Here is a 20,302-nt window from a genome sequence, read left to right on the forward strand (position 1 = left end):
TCTTGTGTATATAATTTTCCTTTTCAGTAGAGAAGCATTCCCGCCCTTCTTGGCAAGGTTAAGAATGCCAGAAGCTGGCGGACTTCCAAGACAGTTTCATTTCCCACAAACAGAACTAACCCTCATGGATGTGAAAATTCTTTCAAGTCACTCCAGATAGGGATCATATCATGCCCACTCCTTGACTTTTCATACTGTTCATGGGGTTCTCAAGGCAAGAATACTGAAGTGGTTTGCCATTCCGTTCTCCAGTGGAGCATGTTTTGTCGGAACTCTCCACCATGACCCATGTTGGGTGGCCCTACATGGCATGGCTCATAGTTTCACTGACTTACACCAGGCTGTGGTCCATGTGATCAGTTTGATTAGTTTTCTGTGATTCTGGTTTTCATTCTGTCTGCCCTCTGAGGGATAAGGATAAGAGGCTTATGGAAGCTTCCTAATGGGAGAGAATGACTGTGGGGAAAACTGGGTCTTGTTGTGATGGGCGGGGCCATGCTCAGTAAATCTTTAATCCAATTTTCTGTTGATGGGCGGGGCTGTGTTCCCTCCCTTTTGTTTGACCTGAGACCAAACTATGGTGGACCTGATAAAAGTGAAAGAGAATGAAAAAGTTGGCTTAAAACTCAACATTCAGAAAACTAAGATCATGGCATCCAGTCCCATCACTTCATGACAAATGGATGGGGAAACAATGGAAACAGTGACAGACTTTATTTGAGGGGCTCCAAAAATCACTGCAGATGGTGACTGTAGCCATGAAATTAAAAGATGCTTGCTCCTTGGAAGAAAAGCCATGACCAACCTAGATAGCATATTAAAAAGCAGAGACATTACTTTGCCAACAAAGGTCCATCTAGTCAAAGCTACGGTTTTTCCAGTAGTCATGTATGGATGTGAGAGTTGGACTATAAAGAAAGCTGAGCTCCAAAGAATTGATGCTTTTGAACAGTGGTGTTGGAGAAGACTCTTTGAGAGTCCCTTAGACTGTAAGGAGACCCAACCAATCAATTCTAAAGGAAATCAGTCCTGAATATTCATTGCAAAGACTGATGCTGAAGCTGAAACTCCAATACTTTGGCCACCTGATGAGAAGAACTGACTCATTTGAAAAGACCCTGATGCTGGGAAAGATTGAAGGCAGGAGGAGAAGGGGACAACGGAGGATGAGATGGTTGGATGGCATCACCGACTCGATGGACATGAGTTTGAGTAAGCTCCAGGAGAGGCCTGGAGTGCTGCAGTCCATGGGGTTGCAAAGAGTCGGACACAACTGAGCGACTGAACTGGACCCCTTGACTCGTTAGTAAGCACTGGGCTGCAGGAGGCGTTTAAGCAGGGCTGCAAAGGGGCCTAGGGACACATATGAATTGCACCCTCTTTTACAGAAGAAAGCCCAGCTCTTTCCCACCCACAGATATGCTTACTGAAAAATGAACATCATTTGATTGAAAACAATAATGATAGTAACTAGATACCACGTGGGCAATGAATGAAGCTGAGAAAATTCCTTGGATACAGTCAGAAAGCATGTTCCTACCATGTCTGTTCCCTGGGGTTTATTGGTTACTGATTAAAATGATAAACTGCAAGCCAATAAGTTCTTGTGCCCCAATTCTGACATCTGTTCTAGAATTATTTACTTTGGAATTTTTTTCCATGCCCTTCCACAAGGCTGGTAACTAACAATGCTTTCATCTGATCCCTCCATGCTTTATTTGAGAAATGAGGCTCCTACCCTGACTTTGCTGATGGGGTGTCGGAAGCACTTGTTGTCCCCCGTCTCACTGAGCGTGATGGCGTAGAACTGTCCCTTGTTGAGGTAGGTCATCGGGCCCTCCCCTTGCTTCTGACGGAGAGATTTGGTGGCTTCCAGGGTGTACTGAAACGTGCCACTGTGAACAGAAAGCAAATAGTGGTCAGATTCACTCAGACATTTCTGCCTTTAAGATCAATTTCACATCGATAACATTTTGTATGAACATTAACCAACGTTTACTCCATTTCACAGACAAAACACAGCATACGGCAAAAGAGATGAGACCATACCAAAGGTCACTGCTAGTACAGGGCACATAACATTTCTATTAGCAGCCCATAAACCAGATGGTTAAGAAGGGAGAAAGTCCATGGCATGCCCATCCCACTGAGGCAGGCAGGGCCAGGGGAGCCTCTGTTAGGTTTTAGCTGGCACTTTGCAATGCCTGAACTTAGACAGGACTTGCTTCTTTCATGCTAGCAATAAGCCATAGGTGTGAGCACATTTGTTCAATCGATCCATATACTTAACCTTCTTTTGTCTAACTGAGGTGTTGCACATAACTACATCCCACTTTAAAATATCTCAGAATATAAAAATCTAGAACTCAACACATTACTGAAACCTCTAGGGAATCTAGTTTCATAATAGGGATTATTTTTTGATTTGGGGGTCTTGTTTTCTAAGCCTGCAGAAGAACTCATGACAGGGTTACTGCTCTAAAGCAGGAGGTTGCAAACAATGGTCCCTGGGCTAGAGCCAGTTGGCTGGCTGTTTTTGTAAATAAAGTTTTACTGGCCCACAGCTACCCTCATCTGTTTTTATCTCCTCATGGCCGCTTTTGCACTGCCATAGCCCGGCTGAGTAGTTGCGACAAAGACTGTGTAATTCTCTAAAACTAAAATACTTAATATCTAGCCTATTACAGAAAAAAAGTTTGCAGATCCATGCTCTTAATAATTTCCCTAATATTTGACAAATATAATTTAACTTTAAAATGAAAACACTGATTTTCCCAACTTTGAAAAACATAGCCATTGTTTAAAATGAGCAACAAATGTGAACCACCATCTTTTTTATTTAAGATGCTCATTCAGAATATTTATTTCTGCCACCCTGCAGGATGGCAGAGATGATGATCCAATTGCAAATGCTTTGTCTGTTTTCTGGATCATCAGAAACTCTTCACTGTGTCTATTTTTTTAGCCCTTTAAATTTCACAGTCTGTGAAAGACTAGGTACAAAAAGATTCAAAGTTTGCTTCCTAAAATGATCTACCTATAAGATTATGGGGGACTCTTGCTTTCTATGTTGAATATTTCTGTAATGTTTCATATCTTTTAGCTTATATAATGAAAAATAAATCTGAAGGACAAAATAATATTTCTCTTATTTGATAAAAAAAAATCTTAGGTTAAAGCTGATAAACAAGGTGAATTCCAGAATATGCATCTTAGAATAAGGTGGGAAATAAATCATTCAAGATAGAATCTATTCCACTGTCATTTTGCCTGGAAAAAGCAATTTCGAGATAACCACTGAATCAGAAAATCTGAGACCTAGACAGGATATTAGGAATCCCTGCTTGAAAAACATGAAGGAAGCTGTGAACTTTCTCCCCAGATAAAAGCACATATGAACACAAATGATTCACGTCCCCCAGGCTGATCCGCAGCACAAGATAAGAACCACCTTCTTCATTTCACAGCTGAGAAGAGGCTGAGAAACTCACTCACTCTAGGGGACAATGACAGCAGCAGAAAGCGAAAACAGGGCAGGAAAATGGTAGGTCAGTGCTCTTTTTAATGGCCCAATAGCTGGTTGCATGGTTATCTGGACGGATAGCATGTAAATTACCCATGCCTTTCCATATTTTAGAAGTTGATTCGAAACTTTCTTCTCTGCCTTTTCCCTACCCTTCGCCGCCACCACTGCACAGCCAATTTCTGTCTGGAACAATCTGGAGAGGATGACTGGGGAGGCTGAGGTTGGAACAAGACCCTGAAGGAGCAGAAAGACTTTAAGAGAAAACAGACAGAAGAAAAGAGGGTCATACATATAAAAGTAAAGGGTCAAGAAACACAGTGGGAGAGGAGGTTTACAAGGCATGGAGGGCTCTAACCCCCTTCATCAGGAATTTGTGTTTTATTCTATCTGAAATGGTGACATCGCTGGTAAGATTTGCAAATGGGAGAGATTCATTCATTTACGCCCTTCTCTCCCGTCTTCAGGCACCTCTGGAGTGTGTGGCTAGGAGGATGGCTACATCATTACGCATAACAAGAAACAAAAGCGGGACTTCCTGGTGGTCCAGTGGTTAAGAATCTGCCGGCCAGTGCAGAAGACATGGGCTCTATCCCTGGTCCAGGAAGATCCCACAAGCCATAGGGCAAGGAAGCCTGTGCCCTGCAACTCCTGAAGCCCATGCACCTACAGCCTGTGTTCCACAACAGGAGAAGCCACCACAATGAGAAGTCCGTACACGGCAGCTAGAGAGTAGGCCCTGCTAGCCAAAACTAGGGAAAGACTGTACCCAGCAATGAAGAGCCAGCGCAGCCAAAAAACAGAATTAACTGATTAATTTTTAAAAAGAGGGAACACAAGTGGAAGGACAGATGTGAAAGAAGTCAAAAAGGAAGGGGAAAAGGGGAGAAAAAAAGAGAGTTCCATTATGTACATGTTGTGTTGGAGGCCCAAGGGTCTGATGCTCAGAGGAACACCTAAGAAGGGATATCTAGCCAACTAAAGGACAAAGAAAAGAGTATGGGCCTCAGAAAACTGATCAAGATTGGAAATAATAATTTAGAAGTCATTGTGCAGAGAAGAGGATTTTATTTTAAAGGTGCAGAAGTATAACTTGAAGAAACATTTAAACAGTTATTGGTGCATCAGTGTCTAGGGGCATCTCCTGGAAACCTACCTTGATGTCTGATCGTACATGTACTCCTCAGCCCCAACCGAAGCACTCCGAAATTTCTGCAAAATATAAAAAGTCATCAAAATTAAAACCAATAGATGAGTCATTATGCTCCCCGCCCCACACCAAAGTGGCAAAGGTATCCAAACTGTCTTATCCTTGTTTTAGAAAGGAAAATTACATATTTTTTTGGTATTGTGTTTTCAACGACAGTGAAAATAGTTACCATTTGTGTACAGAACTGGCATAGTACCTGCACATTGACAATTATATTCAACATAAAATGTATTTGTACTTTTCTTCACATAGTGCTCCTAAGGTGCTTTCAGGTACTGGAAACTGTTTCCTCAAACGTTTAAACATCTCTTCTATTTTCTTATCTCCAGCACTATTCCAAAAGTCACGAATTCTGAGTTAATGGAACACTGAATACAGGGAGGCCACGCAGCATATCATAAGCCTTATTGAGAGTGTTAGGAGCATAGTTTCGGGAGCAAGACTGTCTAGAGTCAGGTTCTAGTTCTTTTACCTGCTGCCCGTGTAGACTGGGGCAAGTGCCATATTTTCTTCAGCTGGAAAATGCATAGCTGTAGTGATGAGAATTAACTGCATTATTAGCGGTGAACTAGTAAGAACAGTTCCTGGAATGTGGCGAGCTCTATCTACCTGCATTAAATTCTGTACTGTAGTGACCACTTGACCATATCCGGTGCCCTTCTCTAAGATCTTCATTATCGCAACATTGTTAAGAGTGAGTCTGCAGAGGAAACTCGAAGTCATAATATTACACATGAGGAGGTTTGGGTTCACAGACATCAGTTGTTGTATATTTAGTGCAAGTTGGATGCATTTTACTACATTTTAGAACCTTTTCAAGCAGATGCACAAAAGCGCTAACTCTTGATCCTAAAGTGAATATAACAGAACTTTGAATAAAAAGTACTTGGTGGATCACATACATTTGGACCTTCCACTGTGGCCTTTTTTCTAGTCTCTCTAAGAAACAACCTTCTTGCTTCTCATTTCTCTGTCATAAATGTTCATTCTTTGACAAGTAATTCAAAGATTTCCTTCTCAGGAAAGGGTTTGGTGGTGTTGTTCAGTTGCTAAGTTGTGTCCAACACTTCGCGACCCCACGCCAGGCTTCTCTATTCTTCACTATCCCCGGGAGTTTGCTCCAACTCATGTCCATTGAGTCAGTGATGCCATCCATGCATCTCATCCTCTGTCATCCCCAAGAAAGGGTTAGCCCCAGCTATTTTCCAGCCACCATCTCTAACCAGTATCTCTAGGATGGTGGTTTATTTTCCAACCACCATCTCTAGAACGCAGTGGACCCTTACATCACAGTTTATATGTACATCAGATATAGCTATATATTTCCATGTCTTTAATCAGTCACCAATTTTTAGGTCTTATTGATGTATTCATTCATCCACTCTTTCAGTAAATATTTACTTTGTATCAGATACCGTGCTAGGTGCTATGGATACCACGGTGGAAAAGAAAAGATGCAGGCCCTGTTCTCATGAAGCTTCTGGTCTAGTAGATAGAAAATATTAGCCAAATAATCATTCATTTAAAAATTTATAAACCATGTGCAAACACTCTGAGGAACAGCGACAGAGTTCTAGGACAGTACATCACAACTGAGAAAGTAGAAATCAGCCCCATGACAACCAGCCTAGATGGTTCTAACAGGATGTACTGTTTCCAGTGGCACAACAGAGAAGACCAACAGAAGATAAGCAATGCTCCCAACAGAAGCCCAGAAGACAGCAGCACAGCTACACAAGTGAGCAACGCTCCCTCCTCCTGTGGGACTGATGCTTTCCTAGCAAAGATATCCTCAGCCTCGCTTTGTTCATTACCTCTTCTGAACAATGACAACGGAGACACCCAGTTTCTAGACCGCCCCCAACATCTCGATATACACAATCCAGAACTGGTTGTCACTTCCATGATCCCTTCTTAGATTCATCCAGCACAAGCCCAAACACTATCAAGAGCTCCTCCTAACTCTCTCTTATGAGCTGTCTCTAAGGCTCCCCTGCAGAAACAGACTAAATAAATGCAACTGTGACTACAAATATGTTCGTGGTAGTCTTTGGCTGGTGGACTTAGATTCAAAGAAAACTGATTTTACTAGAACTTGAAAGGAGAGGACAAGGAGGTCTTCCCTAAGAAAGTCACACAGGAGGAAGGGTGTGGAAGGTAGTAAAGAATATTCTAGAAATAACACTGTTCAACAGAACTTTATGCAAAGATGGAAATGTTTTATATCTTCACTGTCTAATACAGTAGCCACTAGCCACATGTGTCTACTGAGCACTTAGAATGGAGATAACTGAGGAATTAAATTTTAAATTTTATCCAATTTTAATAGCTGCACGTGGCTAGTGACTACAGTACCTACTGCACAGCACAGATCTGAACCATGGAGCAGCATTCACAGGGGTCTTGAGGCAGGAGAAGCATATTAGGCTCACAGAACTGAATGAAGCTCAGAGCAGAGGGCACCAGGGGAAAAGATGGGCAAGGTGGAGGCGGGAAAGGCAGAGGAGAAACAGAACGTGCAAGGCCCTGAAACCCAGTTACAGATTTAGATCTTGATCCTAGAAACAATGGGATTTCAATAAGAGGGTGTCATGATCAGATTATAATTTTGAAAAGACCATTCCAGGTACAGTGTACAAAAGGGGACTGTTTTACAGACCAGAGATAATGATAGCTTGAGTCAGTAAGGTGGAAGCAGAATGGAGACAAAGGAAGGATTTCAGAGAGGTGTAAGAAAGTGAAGTCGGAGACTTTTCCTGGTGGGTCAGTGGCTAAGCCTATGTGCTCCCAATGCAGGGGGTGTGAGTTCAATCCCTGGTCAGGGAAGTAGATCCCACATGCTGCAACTAAGAGTTCAGATGCCACACCTGGAAGATCCTGCTAGATGCAACTAAAGAGGGCCCAAGTTCAACTAACACCTGGCCCAGCCAAATAAGTGTATTAAAATATTTTTTTAAAAAAAGAGAGAAGTTGATAGAACTGATAATGACTTAGACCAGGATGATAAGAGAGCAAGTATGCAGAAAAAAAAATCCTAGTTTTTTCAAAAACCAGAAAGATGGTGGTGTCACTCCACTAGGGTGGAAAATAATTTGTAAACCAGGTTTTGTATAGGTGGAAAGTCAAACAAGGGGCTTCCCTGGTGGCTCAGATGGTAAAGAATCTGCTTGCAATGTGGGAAACCTGGGTTCGATCCCTAGGCTGGGAAGATCCCCTGGAAAGGAAATGGCTACCCACTCCAGTATTCTGGTCCAGAGAATTCCATGGACAGAGGAGCCTGGTAGGCTATAGTCCATAGAGTCACAAAGAGTTGGACACGACTGAGCAGCTTTCACTTTTACTTTTCAAAGTCAAACAGGCAGTTGGGCACAAAGGTATAGGGTGCAGAGATAACTGGACTAGAGAAAAAAGTGTGCAAAGTATTCAGGGCATAGATGGTAACTGAGCTATGGGCATAAAGCCAAAAACTTCTTCAAGAGGCAAGTAAAGTATCAAAGTATCAAATGGTGCTGCCAAGTAACAGCTTTAACAGAAAGGGGATTTCCAGATCCATTCTATGCAAGAGTTGGATAGAGGGCTCCTACAATGGCAGCCCACTCCAGCACTCTTGCCAGGAAAATCCCATGGACGGAGGAGCCTGGTAGGCTGCAGTCCGTGGGGTCGCTAAGAGTCGGACAAGACTTAGCGACTTCACTTTCACTTTTCACTTTCATGCATTGGAGAAGGAAATGGCAACCCACTCCAGTGTTCTTGCCTGGAGAATCCCAGGGACGGGGGAGCCTGGTGGGCTGCCGTCTATGGGGTCGCACAGAGTCGGACACGACTGAAGCGACTTAGCAGCAGCAGCAGCAGCAGCAAGGGCCAGAATAATGGGACATCCAATTCTCATCAACTTTGACTACAAACACAGAAAACTAAGGGCTTCCCAGGGGGCACTAGTAGTAAGCAACCCGCCTGCTGATGCAGGAGATGTAAGAGACACGGGTTCAAGCCCTGGGCTGGGAAGATCCCCAGAGCGGGGCATGGCCACCAGTTCCAGTATTCTTGCCCATGGACAGAGGAGCCAGGCGGGTTACAGTCCATAGAGTTGCAAAAAGTCGGACACAACTGAAGCCACTCAGCACAGCACAGCACATACAGAGAAACCTAAATCTTCCCAAAGTATAAAACTTGTATTCTAAGGATTTTCCAAAATTTTTCTTGGTTCAAGAACAAAATAATAAATGATAGAAGTTTTAGTGGTGCTACATGCACTATTTCGAGTATTTGAAATAAAAAATAATAAAATTGGTTGCACTAATCAAAAGCAAAGCCATGATCCATTTTAGTAACTGAATCAACATTTTGAAGGTTTTATTCTTCAGTTAGGGGAGGAAATGAACTACCATTTAAAAATCACATCAGACAGTGTTTAGATCCAGGGTAACTTTCTGTATCAGTCTACAGATGAATAGGACATCAATGGACATAACCATCATAAGTCTGTTGGGTATGACAAATAATAATTCTTTGATTTCATTACAGGATTCTCTGCAAACTACATTAATTTGACAATTAACTTACCAAGGGCTAAGTAATGAAATACAAGGTAGAGATATCTCATCTTCCCTGTAAATACTGGGTGGGCCAAAAAGTTCATTAGGTTTTTCCATAAGACATTATATTTATATACATGTATATAATATAATCGGAGAAGGCAATGGCACCCCACTCCAGTATTCTTGCCTGGAAAATCCCATGGACGGAGGAGCCTGGTGGGCTACAGTCCATGGGGTCGCTAAGAGTCGGACTCGACTGAGCGACTTCACTTTCACTTTTCACTTGCATGCATTGGAGAAGGAAATGGCAACCCACTCCAGTGTTCTTGCCTGGAGAATCCCAGGGATGAGGGAGCCTGGTGGGCTGCCATTCACGGGGTCACACAGAGTCGGACAGGACTGAAGTGACTTAGCAGCAGCAGCAGCAGCAGCATATAATATAATTCTGGAGTGGGTTGCCATTTCCTTCTCCAGGGGATCTTCCCAACCCAGGGATTGAACCCAGGTCTCCCACATCGTAGGCAGACACTTTACCATCTGAGCCACCAGGGAAGTTATATAATATAATATATATTGTATTTCCATATTTATAAATGTCCAGATATTATGGGGAAATCTGAACATATATTATATATTATATCAATTATTATATACATTGATATAATGATAAATTATTATTATATATTACATGAAATATTTAATATATTATAAAAATATATGTTCATACTTTATATTTTCAGATATTATGGAAAAACTTGAATAAACTTTTTGGCTAACCCAATGGTTCTCACTCCTGAGCAAATTGGAGGACTAAATGGGAAATCGACTTCTCAGCCCTCTTGCAGTTAGTTGAGACCATGCGACTAGTTCTAGTCAGTTAAATGCGAACATGGGGAACAGTACCACTTTCATATCAAAGTGTTTACAAGTCAGTGTGCCATCTCCATGGTCTCTCTTCCCCAGCTAGGGTGACCCTGAAGTCACATACAGAGATGGTAACATCACACGATGGAGAGAACCTGGATTCCTGATCAGAAGATGGGTCTATAGACTGGTATCAAGATTATTAGCAAGAAATAAACTTTCACTGTCTCATATCACTGAGATCTGGAGTTTCTTCATTCCTACAGCTAGTTAGACTTCTGTTAACTGACTTACACAAAATTGTAGAATAGAATAAGCAAATTCATTCTTCCTCTTTGATTTTTATAAGGACAATACACATGACTTTTCTATAAAAACTCTTTCTTCCCTCTCTCAAGTTTTACAGGTGTCCTAGAAACCTGCTGGGGCTTCCCTTGTGGCTCAGCTGGGAATCTGAGAATTCCTTGCAATGAGGGAATTGCAGCGAATTCTGCCTGCAATGAGAATCTGCCTGCAATGCGGGAGACCTGAGTTCGATCTCTGGGTTGGGAAGATCCCCTGGAGAAGGGAAAGCCTACTGACTCCAGTATTCTGGCCTGGAGAATTCCATGGACTGTATAGTCGTCCATGGGGTTGCAATGAGTCAGACACGACTAAGAGACTTTCACTTTCGCTTTAGAAACCCGATGGGTGTCAATACTACCCTGATTTGTATTTATCAACTCGACTGTTTGCTTGTTAGCTGTGTGGCAGTTGGCACATTCATAAGCTCTCTGACTACAAACAGGATATAGAATAAAATATAAATCAAATTAGCTAAATAAATTCATTAAAAACTTTTTAATGCTACTGGCTTGAATTGAACGAAATTGCTCCCTTCCTTGGTATCAGTACACACACACACACACACACACTCACACACATACACATACATATACAGAGAGAAGAAGTCATCTGTAATAGCAAATGAAACTTGCTAATTCAACAAGTAGTAGGGATTTTAATAGTTTGCCTAAAGGAAGTACTAGGTTTTAGACAAGTTTTCCTTAGTGAAATTTACTTAGTGAAATCACTCTGAAATCACCTAATCTTATAACTTGTTAACAATGCCATGGCTGAAGATCACCATAGATCATTTCAACTAATTTACATCACATTGAAATACCTTATGCAACGTAAACACTGATTTCCAAGACTAGGAGAGCACCTAAACTAAATTCAATGGAAATAATTTTCACATTTAGTTTCTGGTAAGTTGCTTTCTCCTTCACTTCAAAATAAAACCCCGAATACAATAGCTTCCTTTCATAAGCCTCTTTATCTACAACACAAGCACAACTGATAACACATCCCCCAAATAGGGTGACAGTTCCGTTGACATTGGACCACATCCATGGACTCTTCTGTGACTAATGGAATATTTCTGCACTGTGTGAGAAAAGCATTAGTAGCAACCCTTTAGTGAAAAAGTATGCACCTCACATTCCTTTGTGGAGTGATTTGCTTTTCCCTACAGAAGCACCCCTGACTGCTCAAGGGCAAATCAAATATTCAACAATACCAAAACCCTACAAGATCCCTTGCTCAGTTTGAAAAAAAAAGAAAAGAAGAAGGGGGACTTCCTCGGTAGCCCAGTGGTTAAGAACTCACCTGCCAATGCAGGGCACACAGGTCAGTCCCTGGTCTGGGAAGATGCCACAACCCTTGGAGCAGCTAAACCCATGCACCACAACTGCCAAGCCTGCTGAAGCTGCTGCAGCCTGCGCGCCTAGAGCCCGTGTTCCGCAACAAGAGAGGATACTGCAGGGGGAAGCCCACGCACCGCAGCTAGGAAGTGGCCCCCGCTCGCGCCAGAACCACAGGAAAAGAAGGAGAGGGGAGCGGGGAGAGGAAGCATGTGGATGATTTTCAGCCACACAGGAAGCAAAGAAGCAAACCTGAAGATAACATTGTCACTACAAGGACACTGAATGCTTGATGTAAAACTACCAGAACCCCAAAAATATGGAACCCTGATGAGCACAGCGAATCTATCCCGTCTCGCTCTGCTCTTTCCCCAAGTTCATAGAAAGCAGCAGGCATTCAGGAATGACGAGCCAGGGAAGGAAGGGCTGCTAGCGTGACTTGTCTACTGTGAGCCCCTACCAACGCTGAAGAGAGCTGGCCCCTTTTGTCCCTCTCATTGTCATATGAAAGATGAGAAACAGCTAACGACATGGATAAAGAACACTCAGATTAAAAAACGAACGCATCTGGGTAAGGCACTATGTTCAGCAACAGAACTCCTGGGAACCAGAAGGCCCCACGCTGTCTCTGAGTATAGAGGTAAGGGTCAAGGCCATTGGCCCTGGAGACCAACAGCCTGTGGCAAGTCCCATCTCTGCCACTTACTGTGGCATGTTCACAGCTGCCCTTATGCATCACATTTGGAAAATAGAGATGACAATAATAGTACCACCACATGGAGTTTTGGGAGGATTACATGAGTCCATATTACATAGAATGATGCCCAGCACAGAGTAAGTGCTCATCAAATGCTTATTATTTTAAGATATTATTATTTAAGGTTACCATTTCAGCCTCACGTGGCTGAAGTTTGTCCTATTGGCAACTAAATGGGCAGCAGGCTGCAAGTATTTGGTATGCTGCCATCACACTCCTCTTTAAGAAAGAAAGAAACCACAAGTTTTCTCCTGCTGTTGTCTTTAATCGGCCAAGGTGGACTGCAAAATGAGATGTCAGTGACCAGTGACTCAAATGCAGAGTCACTGCTCCGAAATGTGGAAGAAGCTGACACAAACTAAAAAAAGAAAAAGAGCATGACATACGCCAAGTCAAAAACTGGAGTGGTGACTCACAATTGTATTAGCAATTGATGTTCTACAAAGATCTCAAGGCAATTAAATGAAGAGAATACTGCCTTTTTAACAAGTGGTTCTGGAACACTGGATGTCAACATAAAAAAAAATGGGACAACACTTCTCTAGTATCCAATATGAAAATTATCTCAGAGTGGATCATAAACCTACACTCAACAGGTAAAAACTATTAAATGTTTAGGAAAAGAAAAAACAGAAAATATTTGTGACATTAAGCTAGGCCAAGATTTCTTAAAACAATATATCAAAAGCATAAACTCTAAGAGAAAAATATTGATCAACTGGACTTTATCAAGATTAAATATTGTTGCTGTTTGAATAGTTAAATAAAGTAGCCATCAAGTTGCAAAACATAACTGATCAAGGGTTACACAATTTAAGAAACTCTTACAACTTAATAAAAGAAAGACCAACAGCCCAATCTAAAAACTGGGCCAATTATTTGAAACAGACATTTCACAAAAGGAGTTATAGGAGTGGTCAAATAAACACACAGAATAATATTCAACATCACTAGACATCAGAGAAATGCAGGTTTAAACCATAATGAGACAACATCACATATATTTAGCTATACTAAAGTAAAGCTAAAAAGATTGGTGGTATCAAGCTTGGGCAAGGATGTGGAAGAGGGGAATCCTCATGCAATGCTGGTGAGAATGAAAATATTACAGTTACCTTGAAACTCTGCACAACAGTGTTTCACTTACATTTACCACATGACCCATATAAAGCTACATATACCTTCACCAGATGACCCACCGAGTCCAGCCACTGTTATGTACCCAAGAGAGATGAACACATACGTCCACATTAAAACCTGAATGTGCACAGCAGCATTATTTATAATAGTTAAAAACTAGAAGCAACAAATATCCACCAACTGGTGAATAAACTGTGATATATGCTTACCATGGGATGCTACTCAGCAATTTAAGAAACAAATTATTAATATAACCAATAACATAGATGAAAATCAAAAATATTACACTAAATGAAAGAAGACAACATACAAGATTCCATACTCCATCATTCCATTTATATGAAATTCTAGATAAAGCAAAACTGTAGTGACTGAAGGCAGGTGAGTGTTTGCCATGAGCAAGGGGGGAGGGGAGGGCTCCAAGTTCAGACTTTTAGGAAGAGGAAGCTGTCTGTTGATTCTGATGTTGGTTATACAATTGGATACAATTAACAAAATTTTCTAACTGTGCCCTTCAAACCTGTGAATTTAAAACAAACAAGCAACCAAAGATCAACTGCTTCTGCAAATTCTTTGGGCCCATGAGAAGAATACATAGAATCTATCTGCAAGGTGCAAAGTACACATACATATACACACTTTGTTACTGATAATACCAATTCTTCCTTGAGTTTTCATCAGACAAGGTCTCTAAAGAGTTATATTGTTTTAATCTATAAACAATAAACGCTGGAGCGGGTGTGGAGAAAATGGAACCCTCTTTCACTGTTGGTGGGAATATCAATTGATAAACTACTATGGAGAAGCATATGGAGATTCCTTAAAAAACTAGGAATAAAACTAGTTTTATAAAAATAAAACCACAAGACCCAACAATCCCACTACTGGGCATATACACTGAGAAAACCATAATTGAGAAAGACACATGTGCCCCAGTGCTCATTGCAGCACTATTTACAATAGCTAAGGCATGGAAGCCGCCTGCGGATGGCCATCAACAGATGAACGGATAGAGAGGCTGTGCTACATACGCACAATGGAATATTACACGGCCATAAAAAGAACACATTTGAGTCAGTTCTAATGTGGTAGATAAACCTAGAGCCTATTATACAGAGTGAAGTAAGTCAGAAAGAGAAAAAAAGTATTGTATATTAACACATATATATGGAATCTAGAAAGATGGTACTGATAAACCTATTTGCAGGGCAGGAATGGAGATGCAGACATAGAGACCAGACTTGTGGACACAGTGGGGGAAGGAGAGGGTGGGGCGAATGGAGAGTATCATGAAAACATATACACTGCTGCTGCTGCTGCTGCTGCTGCTGCTGCTGCTGCTGCTGCTGCTGCTGCTGCTGCTGCTGCTGCTGCTGCTGCTGCTGCTGCTGCTGCTGCTGCTGCTGCTGCTGCTGCTATGTCGCTTCCGTCGTGTCCGACTCTGTGCGACCCCATAGACGGCAGCCCACCAGGCTCCCCCGTCCCTGGGATTCTCTAGGCAAGAACACTGGAGTGGGTTGCCATTTCCCTCTCCAATGCATGAAAGTGAAAAGTGAAAGTGAAGTCGCACAGTCGTTTCTGACTCTTGGCGACCCCACGGACTGCAGCCCATCAGGCTCCTCCGTCCATGGGACTTTCCAGGCAAGAGTACTGGAGTGGGGTGCCATTGCCTTCTCCGACATATACACTACCATATGCAAAATAACCAATGGGAATCTGCTGTATGACTCAGGGAGCTCAAACCTGGTGCTCTGTGATGGCCTCGTGGGGTGGGAATGAGGTTCAAGAGGGAAGGGATGTATGTATCCCTATGGCAGATTCATGCCGCTGTATGGCAGGAACCAACACAATATCGTAAAGCAATTATCCTTCAATAAAAAATAAATAAGTTTTTAAAGAAGAGTTGCTTTGTTTTTAAAAAATGATGAGCAGGCAACACCTTTGGCTGCCATTTGGAAGGTTACAAACTAGAAGTCAAGGTGAAAACTTTAAAAAGTAGGAAACTTCCACACAAACAGCTCTGTTCTTCACAAATATGTGATTTTAAAACTAAAGCCAATAGAGGAATGTGTCATCTCAGAGTCAGGAAAATGGGAATATTCCTCCACACAACCAATGTTTTAATAAAATCTGTTTATAAAGAAAGAAGCAAACATGTTTAAAAAAAAAAAAACATGAACTCACAGTTGAATCCACTCATCCCACATAAAAAGCAAATAAAGGGCTTCTCTGGGGGGCTCAGTGGTAAAGAATCCACCTGCCAATGCTGGAGACAGGAGTTCTATCCCCGGTCCAGGAAGATCCCACGTGCCGTGGAACAGCTAAGCCCGGGGGCCACACGTATCGAGCCTGTGCTATAGAGCCCATTCGTTGCAACTACTGAAGCCTGGGTCCCCTAAAGCCCGTGCTCTTCAACAAGAGAGCCCACCGCAATGAGAAGCCGATGCACCGCAACTAGAGAGAGCCAGCATGCAGCAATGAAGATCCCGTGCAGCCAAAAAGAAATAAATACTTTCTTTTTTTTTTTTAAAGCAAACAGAGGAAAAAAGATAGGTGTGGTTTCTGGTGTCGGTTCGGGCTCCTGAAGTAAGAGCCAGGGACTCACCTCTGCGTTCCCGTCTTTGAAGCTCTCGCTGTAAGTGCTGTCCGGGGTGCTCCGCTGGTCGTCCTTGAGGTAGGTGCTATGGCCGGCCATGGACGGCACGCCATACTGAGTCTGTTCAAAGATAACCACGCGTTGCTCCTCCCCTTCTCCCCGGGGATAGTGCACAGGTGGGGTCATGAAAACCGGGGTGAAATCTTCAGCCTTCACCACTGTGATTCCTGACACGGGGATGATGGCTGGGCTCTCGGGGACGTTCGTGCTGTACTGCTCCCGCTTGGAATTCTCCAGGTGGTCTTGATTCAGGCAAAGGTTCACTGGAACAGTCTTCAGGACCTGAACTCGGTTTTCTCCTCCGCTCAAATTACTCTGGGCTTCACTTGTGCCAAGACAGTTTCTGTGTATTGAAACCCGCCCCCCAGCAACAGGATAGAATTAGAAAAATCATCATTTCACAACTCCTAATAACTGATGCAAGCAAGAATCAGTGGATGCTAATGCATTGGGGGGGGGGGGGGGGCGGGGAAATGATGGTGAACTTTACAATGGAATGAAGTGGATCTTTCCATCACTAGAAGTAGGACAAGCACCTCCATGTGCCTCCTGGTAACATGCGATCAGCCCCACCTAGAAAATGCTCAACAAAAAACAAATGCTGACTCTAAATCAAACCAAGCTTTATATCTAACTTCCAGTTCTTAGGCTATATGGGAGCTGGAAGAATAATTTAAACAACACTGAAAAGAAACAATCACACAAACCAGAATATCACACATCTTACTGACCTGGTTTCCTCAATAAGTCAGAGGCATGAAAAAAGAAAGGTGGGAGACTTGTTCTAGGTTAAGAGATTTAAAAGGCATGACAACCAAATAGGACAAGCAGATCTTGTTTGGATCCCAATCTAAAAAGCCAAAGAGGTATTTGTGAGACAATGGGATTTTTGAGACAATCAAATATGAACTGAAAGTTAGCTGATGTTAAAGAAGTGTTGTTCATTCACTTAGATATGATAATGATTTTGAGATTATGTAATAAAAAGTACTTGTTTATTTAGAGATCCATATCAAATGGATATGGACCTCTAAATATGTCATGTCACAGGTGAAATGACATAAAGTAAGCCAGGAACTTATTTTAAATACTATTGCAATAAAAAAATTTTTTTAAAGAAATAAAAAAAGGGAAAGAAAGAAATGGTGAAGAATAAATAGGTGTAAGGGAAAGTTATCAAGTACTGAATCTGGAGGATGGAATGGGTCTTTGGGGGTTCATTATATCACCGTTTTTTTAATGAATATGTTTAAAAGTTTTCAAAAGAAAAAAATTTAAATAGCCCTTTTTAAAAACACAGGGATTTGGTAGAAACCAATACAATACTGGTTTTGTGGTCTTGGTAAATACTGGTAAAGCAATTATCTTTCAATTAAAAATAATTTTTTAAAAATTCACAGTAATTTTAAAAATAGGGGCGGAACAATAGGTTGAAGGAGAAGATTGGGAAGAATGGTTTTCACTGTTCTGCAGGCTAAACCCTTTGCAGATAAAAATAAGATTATGAGAACTTGTCATTAAAATATTTTCACTAAATTGAAAAAAAGCATGAGCTCATTGATATCCTTAGCATTGAATTACTATCAGGACTTAAGGAAGTGGTGTAACTGGGCTTATGTAAGACAAGAGCTCTCAGATCTCACACCTTCTGACTGGTACAAGGAGAAAAAAAGGATTTAGAAAATTAATTCTTACCAGGATAGGATGAACTATTTGCATCTATACTGCAGGATTTTGAGTGAGAGCAGAAGCAAAGAGGAAATTCTTACTAAATGAGCACTGTTGACAGCAAAATGATTTTACTAACAAAGTCCTAGTAGTCAGTAAGGTTTGAGGCCATCCCTTACTTATTTATAGATTATCCTGAATGACAGAAAGAAAATGCATGTTTTGTATGCAGCCCTGTCCCTGGTGTCTGCTTTTTTTAAGCCAGCAGGGGCTTTCTCGGGTTTATAGGCATTTTTCATCAGGAGAAATATTTGAACAAAATTGGTTCTTCTAAGAATTGAGCTCTCTGGCTCCTCTCTGTAAAGGAAGTCAACTGGCCTCTGAACTTGCCTAACTCTCAAACAGGGCTTGGTATTTTTAGCTTTGATTTTTCAGATAAAACTTCAAAGGGAAGCTTGGGGAGAAAATGGCTCCTCATGAGCAAAACCAACAGAAAAATACCTGAACCTCTCTGAGTCAGTCACAGACCTAAAGAAACCACTCTAGAAAGGAATCCTTTAAAGAATAAAATCACGAGTCTATAAACATTCTGGCTTTCAGTAATAACCTGCTTTCGTGGCCAAATCAATACAATGAATCTGTGTCTAAGGCACAGTGAAAATTAGATATTACGTTTAATCTGAATCCAGTGAGTGGATGATGCCAAAACCCAGACCACCCATTTATATCAGTATTTCCTAAACCTTGTTGCTTAGAACATCACATGGCTTGTTAATACATGTTCCTCAAGAAAGGAGTCCATGATAAAAATCAATATTTTTTTTTTTAAAAGCTATTGCCACAACAAGAAGACCACCCTGGTGGGTCACAGCCATGAACACAGTAAAGGCCCCCAGGGGTTCCTCCAAATGTTTAAGTGGAACCCAGAATCTCTCAAACTCGTTTTACGCAGTACCCTTTGGATAATATCCTGCAAGTTGAGTGTAGAAGGGCTGGTCTATGTTCAGTAGCTACCAAAGCAATTATCTACTTTTTTCACACTTCTGGGCTTTGCACAAGCATGGTCTTACTGACTTGGCCAAAATATTCTAAATTAATCAACTCCTCTACTGTCAGAGTCCATTTCAGTCCCAATTTCTTAAGTCTGTATTTCATGTAAAACACTTGGATTCTAAACAAGAAACACAAGTCAAAATATTTTGGGCATTCTTATAAATAAATAAGCAAGTGAATAGAGTCATGCCAATATAGCTGAATCTTCTTTACCACGAGACAAGGAAATAATAGATTCAGCCCTGTCCTATAATGTGTAACAGTGCCTCTACAGAGAGCACTGACTTTAAAAGCTGATGCCAGAGAACTTTGAAAGTCATCCCCAAAAATGGGTGATCTGAACAAAGTTAAGAGCAACTGTAAGATACTGACTCACTTGCAATAGAATTTAAAATTGGACCAAACATTATAACATGAGGCAAAAATGCAATGCTAAGAATGGTGCTTGAAAATATACTCTTAAAAAAAAAAAAAAAAACTGGACTCATGTCCTTGAGATTACTTTTCAAAGTGGTGACTTCTGTATACAAACATTTGTAATGATATTATGCCAGCCCACGGCACCTTAATTCATGAGTACACTGCAGACCAAATGATATCCTTCCAAATTACATTTAACCAGAAGTCTACAAAGTCATAATTAGTCTATACAAGGTAATTTGTCTATACCTCACTGCCAGCTTTTTTAAGGCACTCTGTATATATCATAAAAACGGCATTTAAAGTACAATGGGCAGCTGTCGGTCTTTAGGGTTGCTCTAAAAGATACTTTACCAAAACATGGCCTCTTGTATCTATTATGATACATACAGAGCACACATTTTAAATTTATTTCTCTCCCCATCTCCACCTCCTGCATGCGCCCGTAAGCTTTCTGTGATTACCGGTGTAGGATTTAAACTTCTTTAACTTATTCAATACTGACTGGATGGAGGAAAAGTTATTAGACCTAAAGAGTATCAGCCTCTTACTCCCTGTCATCACTGCTACTAACTAGTGCCCGGGTCCCCAAAGCAGCATAAAGTTCCAGAAGATCCCCTTGGAACAGCAAATCCTATGCAGACAGCCTTCACCTTCTGCTGGGGGTATGCCCTGGAGTTGACACACAGCACAATACCACTGGCTGGCGGCGTGGTCTCCACTGCTAGTCACATGACAAGATCACAGGGTCACAAGCAGTTCCTATCAAGGGCAGAAGAGATTCTGAC

General features: G+C 41.5%; 1 protein-coding gene across 1 annotated transcript in view; it reads right to left on the reverse strand.

The window, feature by feature from the left end:
* The window catches only part of GRHL2 (grainyhead like transcription factor 2), a 125,253-nt gene that overhangs the window by 94,376 nt on the left and 10,575 nt on the right, over positions 1-20,302 (reverse strand). The window contains exons 3-5 of the mRNA XM_068983877.1: positions 16,323-16,716; positions 4,680-4,735; positions 1,739-1,895 (exon numbers count right to left, since the gene is read on the reverse strand). Of these exons, the coding sequence (XP_068839978.1) occupies positions 1,739-1,895; positions 4,680-4,735; positions 16,323-16,716 (607 nt within the window). The remainder of the gene's footprint in view (positions 1-1,738; positions 1,896-4,679; positions 4,736-16,322; positions 16,717-20,302) is intronic.

Source organism: Capricornis sumatraensis, chromosome 11 (genome assembly GCF_032405125.1).
Source record: "Capricornis sumatraensis isolate serow.1 chromosome 11, serow.2, whole genome shotgun sequence".
Lineage (NCBI taxonomy): Eukaryota > Metazoa > Chordata > Mammalia > Artiodactyla > Bovidae > Capricornis > Capricornis sumatraensis.